This window comes from Petaurus breviceps, unplaced genomic scaffold, assembly GCF_028583685.1.
Source record: "Petaurus breviceps papuanus isolate PSGF00001 unplaced genomic scaffold, PetGlider_PUasm1.0 140, whole genome shotgun sequence".
Classification (NCBI taxonomy): Eukaryota; Metazoa; Chordata; class Mammalia; order Diprotodontia; family Petauridae; genus Petaurus; species Petaurus breviceps.
In genome coordinates this window covers 16,661,941-16,680,442 of record NW_027185698.1, presented here as the reverse complement: position 1 = coordinate 16,680,442, position 18,502 = coordinate 16,661,941, and the positions used below count along the sequence as shown (strand labels likewise).

The 18,502-nt window shown below is 35.1% G+C and overlaps 1 protein-coding gene across 4 annotated transcripts in view; it reads left to right on the top strand.

Moving 5' to 3' along the window:
• The window catches only part of ZCCHC4 (zinc finger CCHC-type containing 4), a 64,015-nt gene that overhangs the window by 22,926 nt on the left and 22,587 nt on the right, over positions 1-18,502 (top strand). For all 4 annotated transcript variants that reach the window (XM_069068984.1, XM_069068976.1, XM_069068991.1 and 1 more), the window contains 3 exons: positions 503-575; positions 8,288-8,438; positions 11,795-11,895. In XM_069068984.1, the coding sequence (XP_068925085.1) occupies positions 503-575; positions 8,288-8,438; positions 11,795-11,895 (325 nt within the window). The remainder of the gene's footprint in view (positions 1-502; positions 576-8,287; positions 8,439-11,794; positions 11,896-18,502) is intronic.

Below are 18,502 nucleotides of genomic sequence, written 5' to 3'. Positions count from 1 at the left end.
CCAATGCTAATCAAATGTAGTGGTGCAGTATTTTCTAAAGTTGCTAAATATGTATGATGTAAAAAAAAAATCTATTTTTATTTTCTATTATACTTTGGCTTTAATTTGTATATTGGACCCAGATAATTTGTTATATGCCATCTGCTTACTAGACAAAAGAAATATTTGTGTTTTCATATTCAGGTGCTCTTTAGCTTTGCCACTGTCTTCTTACATTTAGGTGAATTTTTTTTTCTATATGTATCTAATGGTTCATGAACAGAAGGATATAATGACACAACATTTTCCATCTCCAGTTATTGTGAAAGTTAGTTTGATGTTTGGAAAACACTTGGATTTCCTTAGATGAAAGAGTGGTGGAGAATAATCAAATATAGCTGAAGACCAAATGTATTTTGATGTTGAAAATACCTTTCATAAACCCTTTAAATTAATTGTTTGAAAATGTTTGCTTTAAAATACTTGTCATTATTCAAATAACCTAACAAAAATTATTTTATAGGTATTCACAATTTTATACAGAAGAGACCTTTTGCCATTACAACATGTTTAATCATCATTTCTTTGATGGAAAGGTAAGAACCATGACTAATTTTTACTTGTAAGTCCAACGTGGTGTTTGGTAATTTGATAAGAGTAAAACTTTTTAACCCAAATCCTGAGAGAATAGGATGTTTAGATTAACATTATTGGCTAACTAATTATGCCTAGAGTTGTAGGAAAACAAAATAAAATAAAGATGGTTTTTCTAGGGAAATTTTTCCCAAAAAAGTATGCCTTTGGCACTGCAAAATGAGATCCATAACCTTTTCAGAATAACAAAATTAAAGTGTTTGTTTTTTCCTCTCAGTTGAAAATGGAAAAAAAGAGACACAAACTTTGAATGTAATGTAACCACTTATACCAACATTTACCTTAAAAAAAATACTGGTCTGTGGGTTTTTTCCTCCCAAAAGTAATAGTGTGGTAGTGTCAACAACAGAGGTTGCATTTTCACAAAAGAACACATCTATATAGTTGTATTTCTCCTGATTACTAAATTGTATTGAATTGTAATTTAGATGATTATAAATTGAATAACTGAATTGTATTGAAAAATAGAAATTGAATGTGTTTTTTGGAAATCTCTTAACAGAATTTGGCAAAAAAGTAGTGAATTATAAAAAATTTATTTTCATATATGTGTGTGTGTGTTAAAATATGTTGTGTAAGCACATTCCTAAAGCCTCAAGACTCAATCTCTGTTTATATAATACTTCTAATGCTTGTTCCTAGGGCTCAGATAGGCAAAGGCCATAGATAGCCACAAATTTAATCTCCTTATGGATAACTGAAAAAGATGACTGTAATTCTTAACCATTACCATTCAGAAGGTAGTCATCTATTGTAATAGTTGATCTCTATGGTCAAATATACTGAAGCATTTGACTAAATTGTGCTTTTGGCTGATTGAGTGTAAGTCCCTTAACTTCTCTGGGCCTCAGACGTTTCCTCTGTAAAATGAGCAGTTAAATTATGAGATGTCTTTTCCCAAGGTTCCACCCACCTCAGATTTGACGCTGTCCTATTCTACAATCAGACTTCTTAATGGCTGTCCTATATTAATTTCCCTTAAATCTTGATTTTCTGTATGTTTCCTCCCAAGAGGTAGAAACCAATCCATTGCCTTTATATAACATAGAATCTACTTTCTTCTATAACCTTTTTTAAGCTTTAAGGAGTAGCTCAGGTAGCCTTGATTTTTAATATTCCTGTATTTGTTGAACAAATTGTGAATAAATTTTTGATGATTTAATGGCTTTCTATGACAAGTAGACTATAAAATCTTTTATCTCTAGAAGTTCTTGTCATATTTTGAAATTCACTATTTTACCTCAGATCTCATTTTAGAAAATACTTGATACCAGAAAAATATATCTGTCTTCCTTTCTTATTAATAAGTCTGAGGTAGAGCAGTGTAAGTAGAGAAGGGACTTGGTCAGGTCCTTGATACACATGATAGTAATAGGAAGGGAAGGAGGTAGACAGATAGAAATATACTTCAGACTGGTTTAGGCTTGCCCATAGAGCTAGAAGGAACCACAGAAACCATCTAGTTCAACTGCCTCATTTTATAGATGAAGAAACAGGCCCAGGGAAGTTAAGTGACTCACTCAAAGTCACAAATATATTGAGTGTCAGAGGCAGGATTTGAATCCAAGTCTTCTGACTCTAGAACTCATGTTCTTTCCACTGTACCACAGTTCCTCCTCTCCTTACTAGATGTACTTCCAGGACCTGTGAACCATGAACTAGAAGTCATGAAAAGTTAAGAGTTTTGCTCAAGGTCACACAGGTAGGAAGTATGCAGAGCCAGGGTTCAAACTCATATGCTTTGTCTTAACAACTAATGTTGTTTTCACCATACCATGCCCCTTCAATGCCTCATTATCCCTTCAGTATGAATTTGAATCAATAGAGTAAATCCTTAGATGAAGACTGTTTACATTAACCTTTATTTCCAATTATACCATATCTTTCTCTCTCAATATATGAGGTATGCATATTTGTGTAACTTAGCAGCATTTTTCTTCATTATTGGGTCCTCTCCACTTATGTCTTCCCCTGTACATCCCTATGAGCAAAGGTCAAAGGATTATAACCTTCCTTCATTCTTTCTAAAACGGCTATTTTATATGTATATGTGTGTGTCTACATATCTATTTATATATATGTATGTATGTATGTATATATGTGTATATGTATGGACAAACACAAAACCTATATATGTATGTATGCTGGGTGTCTGACCCACAGACATACAGATTTTTTATGTCTGTATATACATATATACATACATATATGTGTGTCTACATATCAATGTGTGTCTGCTATACATATTTCTATGTATATAGAGAGAGATATACACACACAGAGCATGTATACATATAGGTTGTCCCAAAAATCTTAGTGCAGTTTTATGCTGTACTACAATTGGGATGCCCTGGATATACTAATATGTGTGGGTATATGTATAACGCCACAGATTGTGGCATGCCTGTTTCCCCACAGTAAGCCTGTATTATCTGCTTTTTTTCTCTATTCTTTTCTGCCCTGCTGTTTCCAACTGGCTGTCTCATAAGCATCTCAAATTCAGTATGTCCAAAGCAGAACTCATGATCTTTTTCCCTAAACTCACCTTCCTTCTAACTTCACTGTTTCCGTTGAGAGCACCATCATTTACCCAGTTGTCCAGGTTTGCCACCTCAGCTCTTCACTCTCACTCACCTTCATGTCTTTTCTATTCTAATCTCCTTAATATCGCTGTATCCTTCACTCTTACCAAAACCATCCTAGTTTATGACCCCTAACCTGTTCTCTTTGAGTAGCTTTCTAATTGGTCTCCTTGCCTCCAGCCTCTCCTCTCTCCAGTTCACTCTCCACCTAGATGTTAAATAGATTATCTGGTTAACAAAGCACAGATCTGACCATATCACTTCTTTGCCCAAGAAGCTTCAGTGGTTTCCCATTGCCTTTAAGACTAAGTACAAGCTCTACTGTTTGGAATTTTTCACAGCCTGGCTCCAGACTATCTTCCCCCAGTGATTACACACTTCCCCTCAGTACTCTATACTATCCTCTTACCCGATCCCTGTATGCAACATTTCATATCCTTTCACCTTCATACCTTTGCAGAGCCTGTTTTCCCGTGCTTGAAATCTCTTCCTCCTCTCTTCTGCCTCTTGGAACCCTTACCTTTCTTCAAGATTCAGTTCAAGTGTCACCTCCTTCAAGAATCTTCCTAATTACCCTCTTTGTTATTCTTCCTCCCCACCACCACTTTGTTTTTGTTTCTATATGTCCTGTCTTTCTTTGTCTCTAAACGTGTTTTTTTCTCCCCTCTCTTTGAGAGCAGGAATTGCCTCGCTTTTGTTTTTGTCTACTCAGTGCTTATCATTATAATACCCTTTAGTCTTCTCTGGACACGACTATGTACTCATTCTTTTATATGTACCTTTGTCTCAATCAGTTTCATAGAGTAAAAGCTAAATAATAGTATTATGAAAAATAGTAAAGAAGTTTAGTAGGCACACATTTTGGATATCCATTATATTGTTTGCCTTTTAATTTTGAACATTAGAGACAAAATGCAAATAAAATTAATTTTGAATACCCAAAGATAGGCTAGCAAGGAAAGGGGTATGTGATAGTTTAATCAGTTTTTGCTTGGAAATTTTTAATCTCTAATTTCTTATTGCAGATGTAGTTACTTAAGTGGACTTCTGAGACTGATAGATTTCATTTTATCTTCACTAGAAGAAAGAAATGTCATTAGGCCTTCCTATTTTAGGAGCAGCCTTTAGATAATAAATTTGTTGTTGAATAACTATTACCACTTCAAGAAATAAGGTATAGACAACCTGACTGGTGATGATTATGGCTGTTAAAAGAATACTAAAAAACAACAGCCAAGGATGAAGGAAGGAATCCAGAGGGCCTGGCAGCAGTGGTAGAGTAACTTGTTTATGCACACCTGTTTTCTACTGATGCTCAACAACTGTATTCCAATTGACCTTGAGCCTATCTGTTAAAAAAATAATTATTTTTTCTTTCACAACATGACTAATGGAAATATGTTTTGCATGACTGCACATGTATAACCTTTATCAAATTGCTTGCCTTCTCAGTGATGGGGGAGAGAGGGAGAGGATTTAGAATTCAAAATTGTAAAAAACGAAGGTTAAAAATTGTTTTTATATGTAACTGGGAAAAAATAAAATATTAATTTTTTTAAAAGGAATTTTAAAAATTAATTATTTTCTTGATTAATAATTTCTTTGGAAACCATTGCATCCTGACTGATACTCTAATAGTGGATCTTCCTTCTCTAATGATTTCCAATGCACTGTATTATATACATAGAGCATTGATTAAACACTTACTTTGTTCTAAGTGCCAATGATACAAATACAAGCAAGACAGTTCCTGCCCACAGGTGCTTAATGGGGAAGACAACACCTAAAGGGGAGCAGTATGAATGATTCTGGCTTAGTCCCCTATCAAGAATATGAAATCTTAAGGGTGAGGCTCTGGAGGGATGGGTGGAATGAGGATGATGACTAGAAATAGGTGACACTGGGCCCAAAGGAGCAGTGGCCGAATTTCTTATTTCTTCCTGTTACTTCCAGACCTTGTCTTTGACATCATCTTTAACTTGATGTTCACACGTTTCTAAATCCCAGCAGTGGATTATCTGCTACCATTGATTTTTTGTGCTTCTACTTGAGCATTGCTAAAAACTACTCCAGAATGTCTCATAAATATATCAGCTGGGTTAACTGCAAATTTGTGATTCCTCACCTTTGCTGAGCACTCCCTGCCATTCAGTAATCCTTTTGTTTTTTCCTGATTGAACTTTCTCTCACACTCCTTTCAGCAGCTATTCCAAATCTTCTCTTCTCTCCTCAAGCCACCTACTTCATTATCTTCCTATTCCCCCTTAGCAGAGGACCTTATTTCCTGATTTTCTGAGAGAAAATCGTGGCCATCTGCCATTAGCTCTCTAAAAGACTCTTATACCCATGCTAGAAACCCCTCTGTATCATCCCTCACTCTTTACTTTGTTCCAGGCTCTGAGCAAGAGGTCATCCTTTACCTTGACAGGATTGTACTTGTGGCATTGACCCCATCCCTTTCTATCCCTTCTGAGCCCTTTCTGTGTGAACATTTGATTCTTCTGTCTTATTTAATTTATCTTGATTACTATTTTTTTTCCTTGTTGACTACAAATATGTCCAATTCTTCCTTATACCTTAAAATACCTTGATTTGCCATCCCCTCGTTTCATCATCCTATATCTCTCTTCCCTTTCATAGCCCAGCTCCTAGAAAAATTTATATGTATTTGTTGCCTCTACTTCCTCTGTTCCCATTTACTTCTCAGCCTTTTGTGAACTATTTCCTTACCTTATCACTTTAGTGAAACTGCTTTCTTCAAGGTTATCAACTTCTAAATCCAATGGCCTTTTCTCAGTCCTCATCCTACTTGACCTCTATGTAGTTGTTAACACCAGCAACCACTCTTTTTTCCAGGGTTATTTTCTCTTTTCTTGTCTTTTGTCTCTTTCTCACTTGATTTTCCTCCTCTGTCTCCTTTGATGGAGCATTATTCAGCAACTCCTCCAAAAGCATAGATGTCACTCAAGACTTTGTCCTGGATCTCTTATACTTTCTTCCAGAGTAATATCATCTCTCCCAGGTACAGGATGACTCCCAAATTTTTGTGTGTGTTGTGTGTGTGTGTGTGTGTGTGTGTGTGTGTGTGTGTGTATATATCACCTGGGTGGCCAAATTTCACATCAACACATCCAAAACAGAATTCAGTATTTTCCTTGTGAAATGACTTTACTTTCCAAATTTCCCTATTTCTGTTGAAGAAAGTACTATCTTTCCACAAACTCAGTTTTGCAACTGTTGAGTTGCCCTTGACCCTTCACTCTTCTTACCCTTCTTACCTTATGCCTTGTTAAGTTTTCTGCTGGTTCTTATCAATTGTACTACTATATCTTCTTTTGCATCTGGTCCATTTCCCTACTTAGGGAGCCATCACACAAGTTTAGGGCCTTATCAGCTCCCACCTAAACTATTGTGATGGCCTCCTAATTTGTCTTCCAGATTCAGTCTTTTCTCTCTCCAGTCTGTCTTCCATAAACCTGGCAAATGAATATTCCTAAAGCACAGATCTGACTATGTCACTCACCTTCTCAGAATATCTTCATTGTTTCTCTATTTCATCTTTATAAACTTTTTAGTATGGCATTTCAGTGCCTCCACTCTCTGGCTTCTACCTACCTTTCTGGATTTGCTTCATATTATCTTCTTTTATGCACTATGTATTTGAACCAGATTGGCCACCTAGCTGTTTCTCCAGCTCATCATTTTCTCTTCTCTCTCTGTGGCCTTTGCACAGTCTTTCTTCTGTTCTTGAATGAACTCTGTCCTCACTGCGAACTCTTAGAATCCACAGATTCGTTAAAGGATCAGCTCAGGTGCTCCTTTCTATTTGAGGGCTCTTTTCTGTTGTCTCATTAGCAACTGGTTAGTGCTCTTTTATCTCCTCTGATTCTCATATTTATTTACTTTTGTGCATATCATATCTCCTGAGTAGAACATGGACCCTTTCATTTTTGTCTTTATATCTTCAGTGCTTATTATAGTGCTTTGCACAAAGTAGGGGCTTAAAATTTTTTTTCAAGTTGAACGTGGAATTTGAAAGGGTTTCAGCATCATTCTTTGTCCCTAATCCTTTATATAAGAAGCAGAAGAAATAACTTAGCTGAACTGAATGGTAATTAACCTTTTTGATGAATGAACGAATAAACCAACCATTTTGTGCTGCTGAAATTTCATTTGGAAGCTTATAAAAACTCTTCTAGGGGGAAAAAGGATATAGGTATTGAGGTTTGTAAAAGTCTATCAAGTGTTTCTTCTAAATTGAATCAAATGTGCATATTTTATTATAGAGAAAATACATAAATATATTAAATTCTAAAACCTGTTATCATTTTGTGTCCTTAAAGTATAGCTTTACCCTTACAGAAAGCTTCTTGAAATGTGTTGTAAAGTCAGTAGCCTAGAGATTTTATGGCTTTATTTGTTTTCCCAAAACAGCTAATATATATACATACACACACATCATAGAGACTGTGCCATTAAGAGGGCTTCTAAGGCAACATGTTCAGAAAATGATGTAACTATGTTTCTGGGACAGTTTAATGGATAGGGAAATTTTGTGGGTTATGTATTTTGTGTAGGTGTTAAGATGATTACGTGATGTTGAAGTGAAAGAAAACTAAAAAGGAGTAGATATGATCTTGTATTTGGCAAAATAGAAATGCTAGTTTATAGGTGTTAAACTGAAATTATGGTAGTAGATGAGCTAGTTAAGGAAATGATAATGCTTTTGGTAGTCTATGTGGGTAATACATTTAATTTTTGAATGTTACTGCTTGAAACGTTTTGCCCACTGACAGTTATAATGCTAGAATATTCAATTGTTGAATTTTGCTTTAAAAATACAAAACAAAACACCTATTTGCCAAGAGAAGTCAAAGATAGTGCCATATGGAGACTGAACACGAAATTTTTTTTGCCCTCGAGGATCGTAATGAAGCATGCTGAGATGGCAGTGTGGGTATTTACTTTGATGACAGGTAACTGAAACTTATTCTAGGCACATACTTGTTCAAGTAAGATTAAGTACTCATTTGCAGTATTGATTTTTAAAATGAAGCTTGTGTCTTCTACAGGCTGCTCTTGAAATCTGTAGAAAATTCTTACAAGAAGATAAAGGCGTAGGACTCATTCTGGTGACAGATCCTCCTTTTGGAGGCTTGGTAGAATCACTTGCTGTTACCTTCAGGAAGCTTATGGATATGTGGAGAGAGGAACAAAGCCCAGGTATGTACGACCTCCACTGTCATAAAGATAAATTTAGCCCAGTGAAATGACTGTGACAAACTATGAATAATTTCTTAAGTTCTTACCTCCTTAAAAGTGCTTTTCTGATAATGTGTTGATTTGTCATTGGAATGTTTTGTATTTTCTGTACTTTGATAATTCAGTGGCTCTGTGATCTTATCAGTATGTGTCAACACTCTTTCCAGTGGCAATTTAGCCATGCTTTTTGATCCTGTATGACTCATGTCCATGTCTCCTGTACATTCGCTGTAGGAGCTTCACCCGACATGCTGAGACCCTTCTTCTAGCTCTCTCAACATTGTATGTATACCAGTAGAATGTGTGGACTGACTACCAGTTACTCATTTTCACTACATACATTTCTTTTCAAATTATTCATTTCTTGGTGTCATCCTTTACACTACTTTTCTTGCACAGTCCTTCATTTATAATGTCTTATAGCTGACTGTCCAGCTGATTCATGCTGACCACATCCCCTCTCCATTGCTGTGTGGGAGGATCATCAACTTCAGCTCCTTGGAAATTGTGATATTGTATGAATTAAAATCATGCAGAGGAATATTTTTGTTTTAAAAATGGGACTTTGTTTCAGGGGGAAATTTAGCTTCATTAGTAGTACTACACAATTTCTCCATTTCCTCTTAGCCCACTCTTTTCTTCCTTTTCTTAGAATTGCCTAGAGTACTGAGTGTTTAAATGACTTGCCCAGGGTGACAAATCCAGTATGTATCAGAGGCAGGACTTGAACCATGGTCTTCCTGGCTTTGAAATTTAACTCTGTTCACTCGACCACCCTGCTTTGGATGATATCCATAATCATTCAAAAAAAGTATTATCCTAGTCTTATTTAAAAACAGCTTGTGGAATTTTTTTTTTGAGTGGAGGAGAGTTACCTTGGAGTCTTAACATGGCTATCAAATGATTAGAGACCTGTAGATAGTCAGGCAAAGAAATTGCTTACTTGTTGGATACTGTATATATACATCTATTCTCCATGGATTCCCAGAGGCTTACATGTGCCTTTGTTCATCATATCCCTTCTTATCTCCTCTAGGACCTTTATGTAGCAGGCATATTACTTTCACAAATATTTCTTTTCTATTTCTTAGATGCCTTTGACTCCGTTCCTTCTGTCTTTAGTTCCTTGCAATTTGGCTTTTATCACAAACACTGAACTTAAGCTGTTCTTTCAGAAGTCTATCTGAGACTTCTTGATCGCCAAATCTGAAGGCCTTTTTTCCATTCCTCATCTTCTTTGGCTTCTCTACAGCATTTGACCCTTTTGACTACTTCCTGCTGGATACCCTTTGCTTTAGAGAAATCTCTCCTACCACTCTCAGTTGCTTATCTCTTTCATAGGATTCTAATCTTCTGTCCTCAAACCTTTCTCTCTTTGTATCTTCTCCTTTGACAACTTTGTTTATTCCCCTAAACTTCATCTGTTGTCTCAGTGCAGATGACTCACAATTCTATATTTCTGGTCCTGATTTCTTTCCCTTATTCCTGACCCACAATTCCAATTGACTGTAGGATATATTATCTATCCATCTATTTTCTCTGCCTATCTACCTATCTATCCTGATTCTCCCATTAACATTTCAAATTTTACGTGACTTGAATATAGCTCATTGTAGTTCTCCACATCCTTAACTCTTTTAACGTTATATTTTTATCAGTGGTACCACCAATTCACCTGGGCTCCCCAGTTGGAAATATTGATGTTTTGTCTCTCCTCTCTTCCTTTCCTGTGAAGTAAAATACGCAGGACTTCACTGCTGATCACAGAGTGAACAGGGAAGGGTAACTATGAGGTTGCAAGTCTCTGTGAATGAAAGGGAGGTAGTGCCACGGACAGAATTAAAGTTATTTGGAAGAGAGCTTCATTTATGTCCTTTGGTTTTATTTATAGTGAGAACATCAAAACATCAATTGTGGCTCATTTGCTTCAGTAATATATTAACTAGTCATTTGACAAAGATGTCACTTTTACAGCATGAATTGTTGTTTGTAGATTGTTTAAGTGCTATATCATTCTTAGTTCCCTCTGCTCCCTTTTCCACCATTTTAATACTATCACTGTGGAAGACCTCTAGAGGTAAGTGCATAGGACTGAGGTTCTTTTTTTTCTATTTAGTGGGTCCATGGATAAAGAATGCCAGCTTTACTATGATGAGCATCTCCTCAGTTAGGTTGGCCTCAGACAGTGGATTATCATCTTTTGCTAGCTGTACTTAAAGCTTTTCTGACCTGATAGAACCTTCCAGAATTTGTTTGAAAGTGTTATTTTCTTCAGTAACTCAGGATGATATACACACCATGATGAAGGACTGAAGTAAGGTTTTAAAAGTGTATATATGAGAATCAATTAGAGTACATTTGTGAAATACTTTTAAATCCTACATGAAATGTTTTTTGGATCTTGTTGGTTGAAAGTCTACTTTTTGTTTTAAAATTACATAGGTAAAGTAGTTAATTTCAACATATAGACTTGTGTTGCTATTCAAGAAAAATAACCTAATAACGTACTTAATTTAAATGTCTCTTTGGTGTTGGTTATTGGTTATTGTTCATCAAATACAGTCTTATCAAAATATGGCACATATTTGAAAGAAAAACATTTTTATTGGAAGAAAGTTTACTTTTCATTGCCTTTGCATGAATATCTTGCAGTAATAACTAACATACATAAATTTATATCTGTTTTCACGATGAAGCTGCAGTCTACAAAAAATAAAATTAAATCACTTCTTTCAAATGTTTATTTCCTAAAAATTAAATGCAAATTTTTGAATTGTGAAGAATGTGCTTTAGGGCCGTATCAAGCCTATATATACTTGTAAAAATTGATCAAATCATCTTTTTGAACAGTGATTTAAATTTTCTTCTGTGACTGATCATATTTCACATATACCATGCTTTTTATAATGTCACTAAGCATCTCAAGTGATTTTACTTTTAAAATTTTTTTTGTATTTTCATAAAGAACAACTCTCTCATACCAAGATCCTATTCATGAATTCTTTGCAGCTGTATTTGGGTATAGGCCAAAATTCCCAGGTCAGTAAATGAATAAATAAAGTCTGTTTAGATGGGACTGACTGATCCACGTCATCCCTCGAGTGTCTTCTACAAGTTGACACATTAGAACCTGTGGAAAAAGGCCATAGAACATCTGGCTGTTTTCATATCTGTCTGGCTAGGACTTAGCCCAATGAACAGAATTTAGCATTGGGCCTGTCCTATAGTAGTAGATGGTTAATAAATGTTTTTTCTTAATTGACTTGACTAACTATTTTCCCCTTTAAAGCCCAGTTTTTTTTCTTGTTGCTCTTTAGATAATAATAGCAAGGAACTACCGTTATTTTGGATTTTCCCCTATTTTTTTGAATCTCGAATTCTTCAGTTTTTTCCAAGCTTCAGCATGCTGGATTACCAGGTACAGTAAAACCTATATTTCCTGGTATAGTCAGGGAATAAGTATCCTGATAAAACAAATATTTGATTAATAGCAATGTACTATGTTATATAAAGCTGCTGGTATGTTAAAATACTATACTATACTATGCTATAGTATACTGTTATTTGTTATGTTATCTTGTTTGTTATACAAATATAGTATGTTATGTACACATATACAATACCAAACTTACTCTGAACAAAATCTCATCTTTCTATAATGATCCAGAAATGACATCAGGATTGTATAATGCCACATCATGTTCATGATGGAATTCAATTATTATTGTTTTGTACACGTGCAAAGTTAATGACAATTTCTGATTGATGGACTAATCACCAAATAAATCCTTTATTTTATCATTCTTGGCAGGTGTTAAAGGATATGGGGAGGGGTGGGTAGGTGGCATAGTGCATAGAGCACTGGCCCTGGAGTCAGGAGGACCTGAGTTCAAATCCAGCCTCAGACACTTAATACTTACTAGCCATGTGACCTTGGGCAAGTCACTTAACCCCAATTGTCCTGCTCTCCCCCCTCCAAAAAGTAAAATAAAATAAAGGATATGGGGAGGTATATATAAGAGCTATGGTTTGTGTTGAAGAGATGGCTCAGTGGTATGAATGGTGGGGTATTTATTCCTGTTCTATAAGAGAATCAGTACCATAGTTTATATTGTGCTAACATGATGGGGAAGGGATCCAGTGGGCTTACCTCTCCGGCTATTGTGAACTCTCCAGACTGGCCTTGTTCCCTGCATTCCCAGATCCCTGAATGAGGAAGGCACATTCTGGTTAATTAGACTCACCTGCAAAGATTCCTACCTTTGGCTTCAGGGCATCTTGGCCTAATATCTCTAGGAGTTATGTGGTCTCAGTGGCAGATGTTCCTTTTACTTAGAACTTCTGAACATCACATTAATTATAAGATACAACCAGAATCTTATTTTCTAGTTCTTCCTCTTTCAAAGCTCTTTTTCCCATTTAGGCTCTTCTCTGAGTTCATGTGTCTTTTTTGAGGGGTACCAACGACTTTCATCTCCTTCATAGAGCAGAGGGAGCCGTGACTATCCTACCCTCACTGAATGCTTAAGCTAGATTTGTGCTTACCTAGATCACATAGTTGCCCAGATTCTATTTGATGACTTATCATTCAATTATTCTCAGTGATGGGGCAAACTTTCTTCACCTTCTTTTTAATTATATTCTTAATGTGATGTTTTAAATATTGTGAAGGACAATTCAAACAAGACTAAGAGGAGGTGGTCCTCCTATCCCATGATAACATTAACTCAGAGAAACGGATTTTGTTCTTTTTTATATTATATTTACTAATTTTAAAAATCTTACTCTTAAACCTCATTGTAACATCCAGGTGACTTTGAATTCTCAAAGACTATGCTATCAGTCTATAAGCTCTGAAGCTGGAAAAGCTGCTGCCAGTTGTGTCTGTTGTCTGAGGACTGGTTCCTCTTTACTAATAGCATGTTATGTCAAGCCCCAGAACACTGCAAAGTCTCCTCAGTGAAATCCATAGGTATCTTAAAGAAGAGAAAAAGAAAAGGAAGGAAGGGAGAGAGGAAGCAGGGAAGGAAAGAATAGACATTTATTAAGTACTTACTATGCTTCAGGAACTGTGTTAAGTGTTAGAGATGCAAATACCAGCAAGATTTAGCCATCCACATCAGAAAAATGAAATATGTGTAAAAAGTTAATATTGTTCATTTTGGGCCTTTGGCTATCTAGACAAGACAACCACGTGAGCTAGTCCAACAAAATGTGTGTGGTGTATGTGTGTGTGCACGTGTGTATGTGTGTTTGTGTATTTATCGATTATACACACACATCTTGGACATCAGCTGCAGATGGGCAGTGAATTGGGCACAGAATTGAATATGAGGAGCATGGTGAGACAGATTGTATTTGGGAAATTATACAAGCCTTTCCATGATCACAAGCTGCTCACTGCTGCAAAAGCCCATCTTTTTAAACATCATTATTTTCCCATTGATGCCATATGACTGCAAATCATAAAATATCACATTCTCAGAAGAATCAAAATTGCAGATTACCCCAAAATAAGCAACCCTCTGACCCATTAATTTCACTGATGGGCATATACCCTGAAAGTATTATCAAAAGGGGGAAAAAGTTTTCTGTTTAAAGATTTATAAAGCAGTATTATTTAATTGTACCCTTCCCCTCCCCACCCTCCCCCCAAAAAAGCCGACTGAAAGCAACTTTAATATCCAACAACAGAAAATAATTTAAATTGCAATTTTTTTTTTTTTTGCTTTTTGGAGTGGGGGAAGGTAGGGCAATTGGGGTTAAGTGACTTGCCCAAGGTCACACAGCTAGTTTTTTGTGTTACATGTCTGAGGCTGGATTTGAACTCGGGTCCTCTTGACTCCAAGGCTGGTGCTCTATTCACTGCACACCTAGCTGCCCCAAAATTGCATCATATTAAAGCAGTGCTTTACACATAGCAAGTACTTAATAAATGCTTTGTGCACTTAATTATTCATATTAATGTAATGGAATATTTTAATGCCATTAAGATTGGTTAAGATGAAAATGCAAGAAACTTAGAAAGACCTTTATGAAATAATGCAAAACAAAAAAAGCAGCATCAGAAGAAAGGAAGACACTAACTAAAAAATTTATAAAATGTTGCAGTATATAGAGTGCTAGATCTGGAGTCAGGAAAATTTTAGTACAAATCTGACTTTGGATGTTTACTCTGTGACCTGGGCAAGTTACTTTGCCTTTCTTAGATATAATAGCACCTACCTTCCTGTTTTTTTGTGAGGATAAAATGAGATACTTCTTGTAAAAAGCTTTTTAAACTTTAGAACTAAATGCCAGCTATAAAAATTATTCTAATTCTTAGAATGAAAGGACAGAATATCTTGATGGGAACATTAAAGAGAGTCACTAAAAATTTATATTTTATACTTTGAAATTAATTTAAAAGTAAATAGTTCTTAAGGTAACTTAAATAATTATGTCAATGTATATTAAGTTTTTAATAAACATTTAGTTTAAAAAATTATATATAGGGGGTGGCTAGGTGGCGCAGTGAATAGAGCAATGGCCCTGGAGTAGGGAGGACCTGAGTTCAAATCCGACCTCAGACATTTAACACAAAAACTAGCCATGTGACCTTGGGCAAGTCACTTAACCCCAATTGCCCTCCAAAAAAAAGGCAAAAAAAAAAATATATATATATATATATATATATATATATATGAACCGAAGGGCAGTTGTGGATTACTGAAAGCACTATACAATTTTCTAAATGTAATCCAGCTTCCTCTCTTTCTCCTCTTCACTTCTTAGGGTAACAAGGCTATAAATTTAGGAGGCATATAAATTATGATCTTGTAAATAGTGAGTTATTTTAATTTGATAAAAGTAATAGAATCATGAACCACATTGCTATAAATTGGAAATGGTTAATAGAAACAGAAGACCTCTAAAAAACAACGTATTTCTGTGAACTTTGGGAAGTTTTAAATTTTAATATAATTATTTTTATTTTGAATAAAACAAACACCAAAAAAAGTGAACATTTCCATCTACAAATGAAAACTGAGAAATAGTATTGTAAATGAAACTTCAGGTCTCTGTTATTCATCACTTACTTTAAAAAAATATATACAACCTATACCTTTTACAGCTGTCCTGTTCTTCTCTAATTCTTTCTGCTCTCTGTGTATTTTTAAAATATATACCTCAATAACCTTCTTTCCTTGCTTTTTTTTGTTGTTGTTTTTTGTTACTCAGTCACTATGCTCTTTCATCTCCCTTCCACCACATTCCACCCCCTACCCTGGATGACAAAAGGAGAAGTAAATCTCTTGTAAAAAACACATATAGTCAAGAAAAACAAAATCTCACATTGGCTGCATCTAAAAATGTCTTACTCTGCATCTTGAGGTCATCACCCACCTTTCCATTAAGAGGTGTATAGCATGTTCCATCATCAGTCTTTTGCAATCATGGTTTATCATTGCTTTGACCAAAGTTCTTAAGACTTTCAAGTTGTTTGTCTTTATGATGTTGTTATTATTGTATAACTTAATTTTACTTGTTATGCTTAATTCACAGTCTCTTAGTTTATACAAATCTTTCTAGGTTTATGTGAAATGTTTTCCCTTTAATTTCTTTTGATACAGTAGTATTCCACTATGTCCAAAGGGCTATAAAACTGTGCATACCTTTTGATCTAGCAATACCTTTACTGGTCTATATCCCAAAGAGATCGTAAAAAACGTTAAAAGACACACATGTTCATAAATATTTATAACAGCTCCTTTTGTGTTAGCAAAAAATTGGAAACTGAGGGGATGGCCACTAATTTGGAATTGGCCACACAAGTTGTGGTATATGACTGTAATAGAATACTATTCATAAAAAATGATGAACAGATAGATTTCAGAAAAACCTGGAAAGATTTATATGTAGTGATGCTGAGTGAAATGAGTAGAACTAGAACATTGTACATAGTAACAGCAACACTGTGCAGTGACCAGCTTTGGTGGACTTAGCTCTTCTTAGCAATGCAATGATCTAAGATAATTCCAAAAGACTTATGATGGAAAATGCTATCCACATCCAGAGAAAGAACTGTGGATTTTAAATGTAGATTGAAACATACTGTTTTTTTTTCTTTCTCATGATTCTTCTTTCACAACATGACTAATGTGGAAATATGTCTAATATGATTCTGATTCTTCTTTCACAGCATGACTAATGTAGAAATATATTTAATATGATTGTGCATGTATAGCTTATATCAGATTGTATACTGTCTTTGGGAATGGGAGAGGGAAGGGAGGGAGGAAATTTAGAACTCGGCATCTTATGAAAATGAATGTTGAAACTAAAAATTAATTCATTTTTTAAATTATCAATAATGTTCTATTGCATCCATATGAAATAATTTGTTTATTCATTTCCCGATAGATAGGTGTAATGGTAATGGAAATCTAAAGATCTTCCCTGCTGCTTGGCCCCTTGATAGGTTTAAGTGAATCTGAGAACCTTCCCTAATTTGAAAATATACTCTGCCCCCTAATATGAATTATTGCTGAATATGGTCACATGGAGCCTGTGGCAGGAGACTTGTTTTTTCAGGAATGCCCACACCTTGTTACTTTGTGATTGGGCAATGGGTCAAGAGGGTTGTGATATTCTCTGACCCCAGAGAAAGCTATATATACCCTGATGTGAGATTTTACTTTGGGACTCACTTTGGGAAGAGTTGTGTAATTTGGCCAGATGAGACTCTGGGCAGCCATTAAGCCTCCCAGCTTTGAAAACCCAGATGTTGGTGCTTCCCTCTCTGGTAACTAACTAGGTATGGATGTAATGGTCAGACAGCTGGAAGCCCTGTCTGCTTGTCTATTTCTCTGTCTGTATTTTTTTTTTGTCTACTTGTAACTTCTGTTTGTATTCTCTGAAGTTCAGGGTGCTGACTTTTTCACCTGAACTAGGTAAATGATAATGTGTTCGTTTAAAGTAAGAATGTTAACCCATTTGGAGTTGCTTCCATTTAGAAATGCAGATAAGAACCTGTGCTAGCAGCCATCCTGAGTATGCTAGGGTGCTTGCTGCTACAATAGGCATTCCCTTTGTTTCCAGATCTTTGTTGCTATAAAAGGAGTGCCTGCAAATATATTTGTATATAGTGATCTTTTTACTCTTTCTTTGAGTTAAGGGCTTACAGCAGAATCACAGGAGCAAAGAATATGGATAGTTTAGTAACTTTTTGGGCATAGTTCCAAATTGTTTTTCTAGAAGGTGGGACAAATTTATCTATTCTATTAGCTTTTACCTCTCCTCCTTTAAAAAAAAACATTTTCATTTATCAGATGGTTGAATTTTTTACTTTCAGTTTTGCTCATCTTTTTTTTATATTCAGAATTTCTTCTTCAGGGTTTTTTGTTGGGTTTTTTTGATTAGTTGCTTTTCTCAGTTTTTTAGTTGAGTGCCCAGTTCATTGATTTGTTCTTTTGTTGATGAAAATGATTAGGGACATAAATTTTCCCCTTTGGACTGGTTTAGTTGCATCAAATAAATTTTGGTATATTGTCATTTTCTTTGATGAAATTATTCTTTTTGTTTTGAGATTTTTTTTTTACTCACCAATTCTTTGGGATTACGTAATTGAGTCTCCAATTAATTTTTAACTCTTTCTTTGAAGATCCTGTATTGAATGTCTTTTTATTACCTTTTGATGTGTATTTCTGCTTTCTTTATTTGTTTAGGATACTTTTATATTTCAGTACATGATTAATTTTTATAAAGGTGCAATAAATGACTTAGGATATGTAAAGTCTTTTTCATACCCATTTGGTAATTGCAAGAGATCCATAATCACTAATTGTTCTAAAGTGCTATTCAGGTATTCTGGTCTTTAATTTTTTTCTTGTTTATCTATTTGTTAGATTGTCTAGATCTGATAAAGGTATACTAAAGTCTCCTTACTTGTATGGGTTTACTATCTATTTCTTCCTAATTTGATTACCCTTTCTTTAAGTATTTCTCTTAAGTATTTAGATGGTATGCTCTTCAGTTTTTTTGGT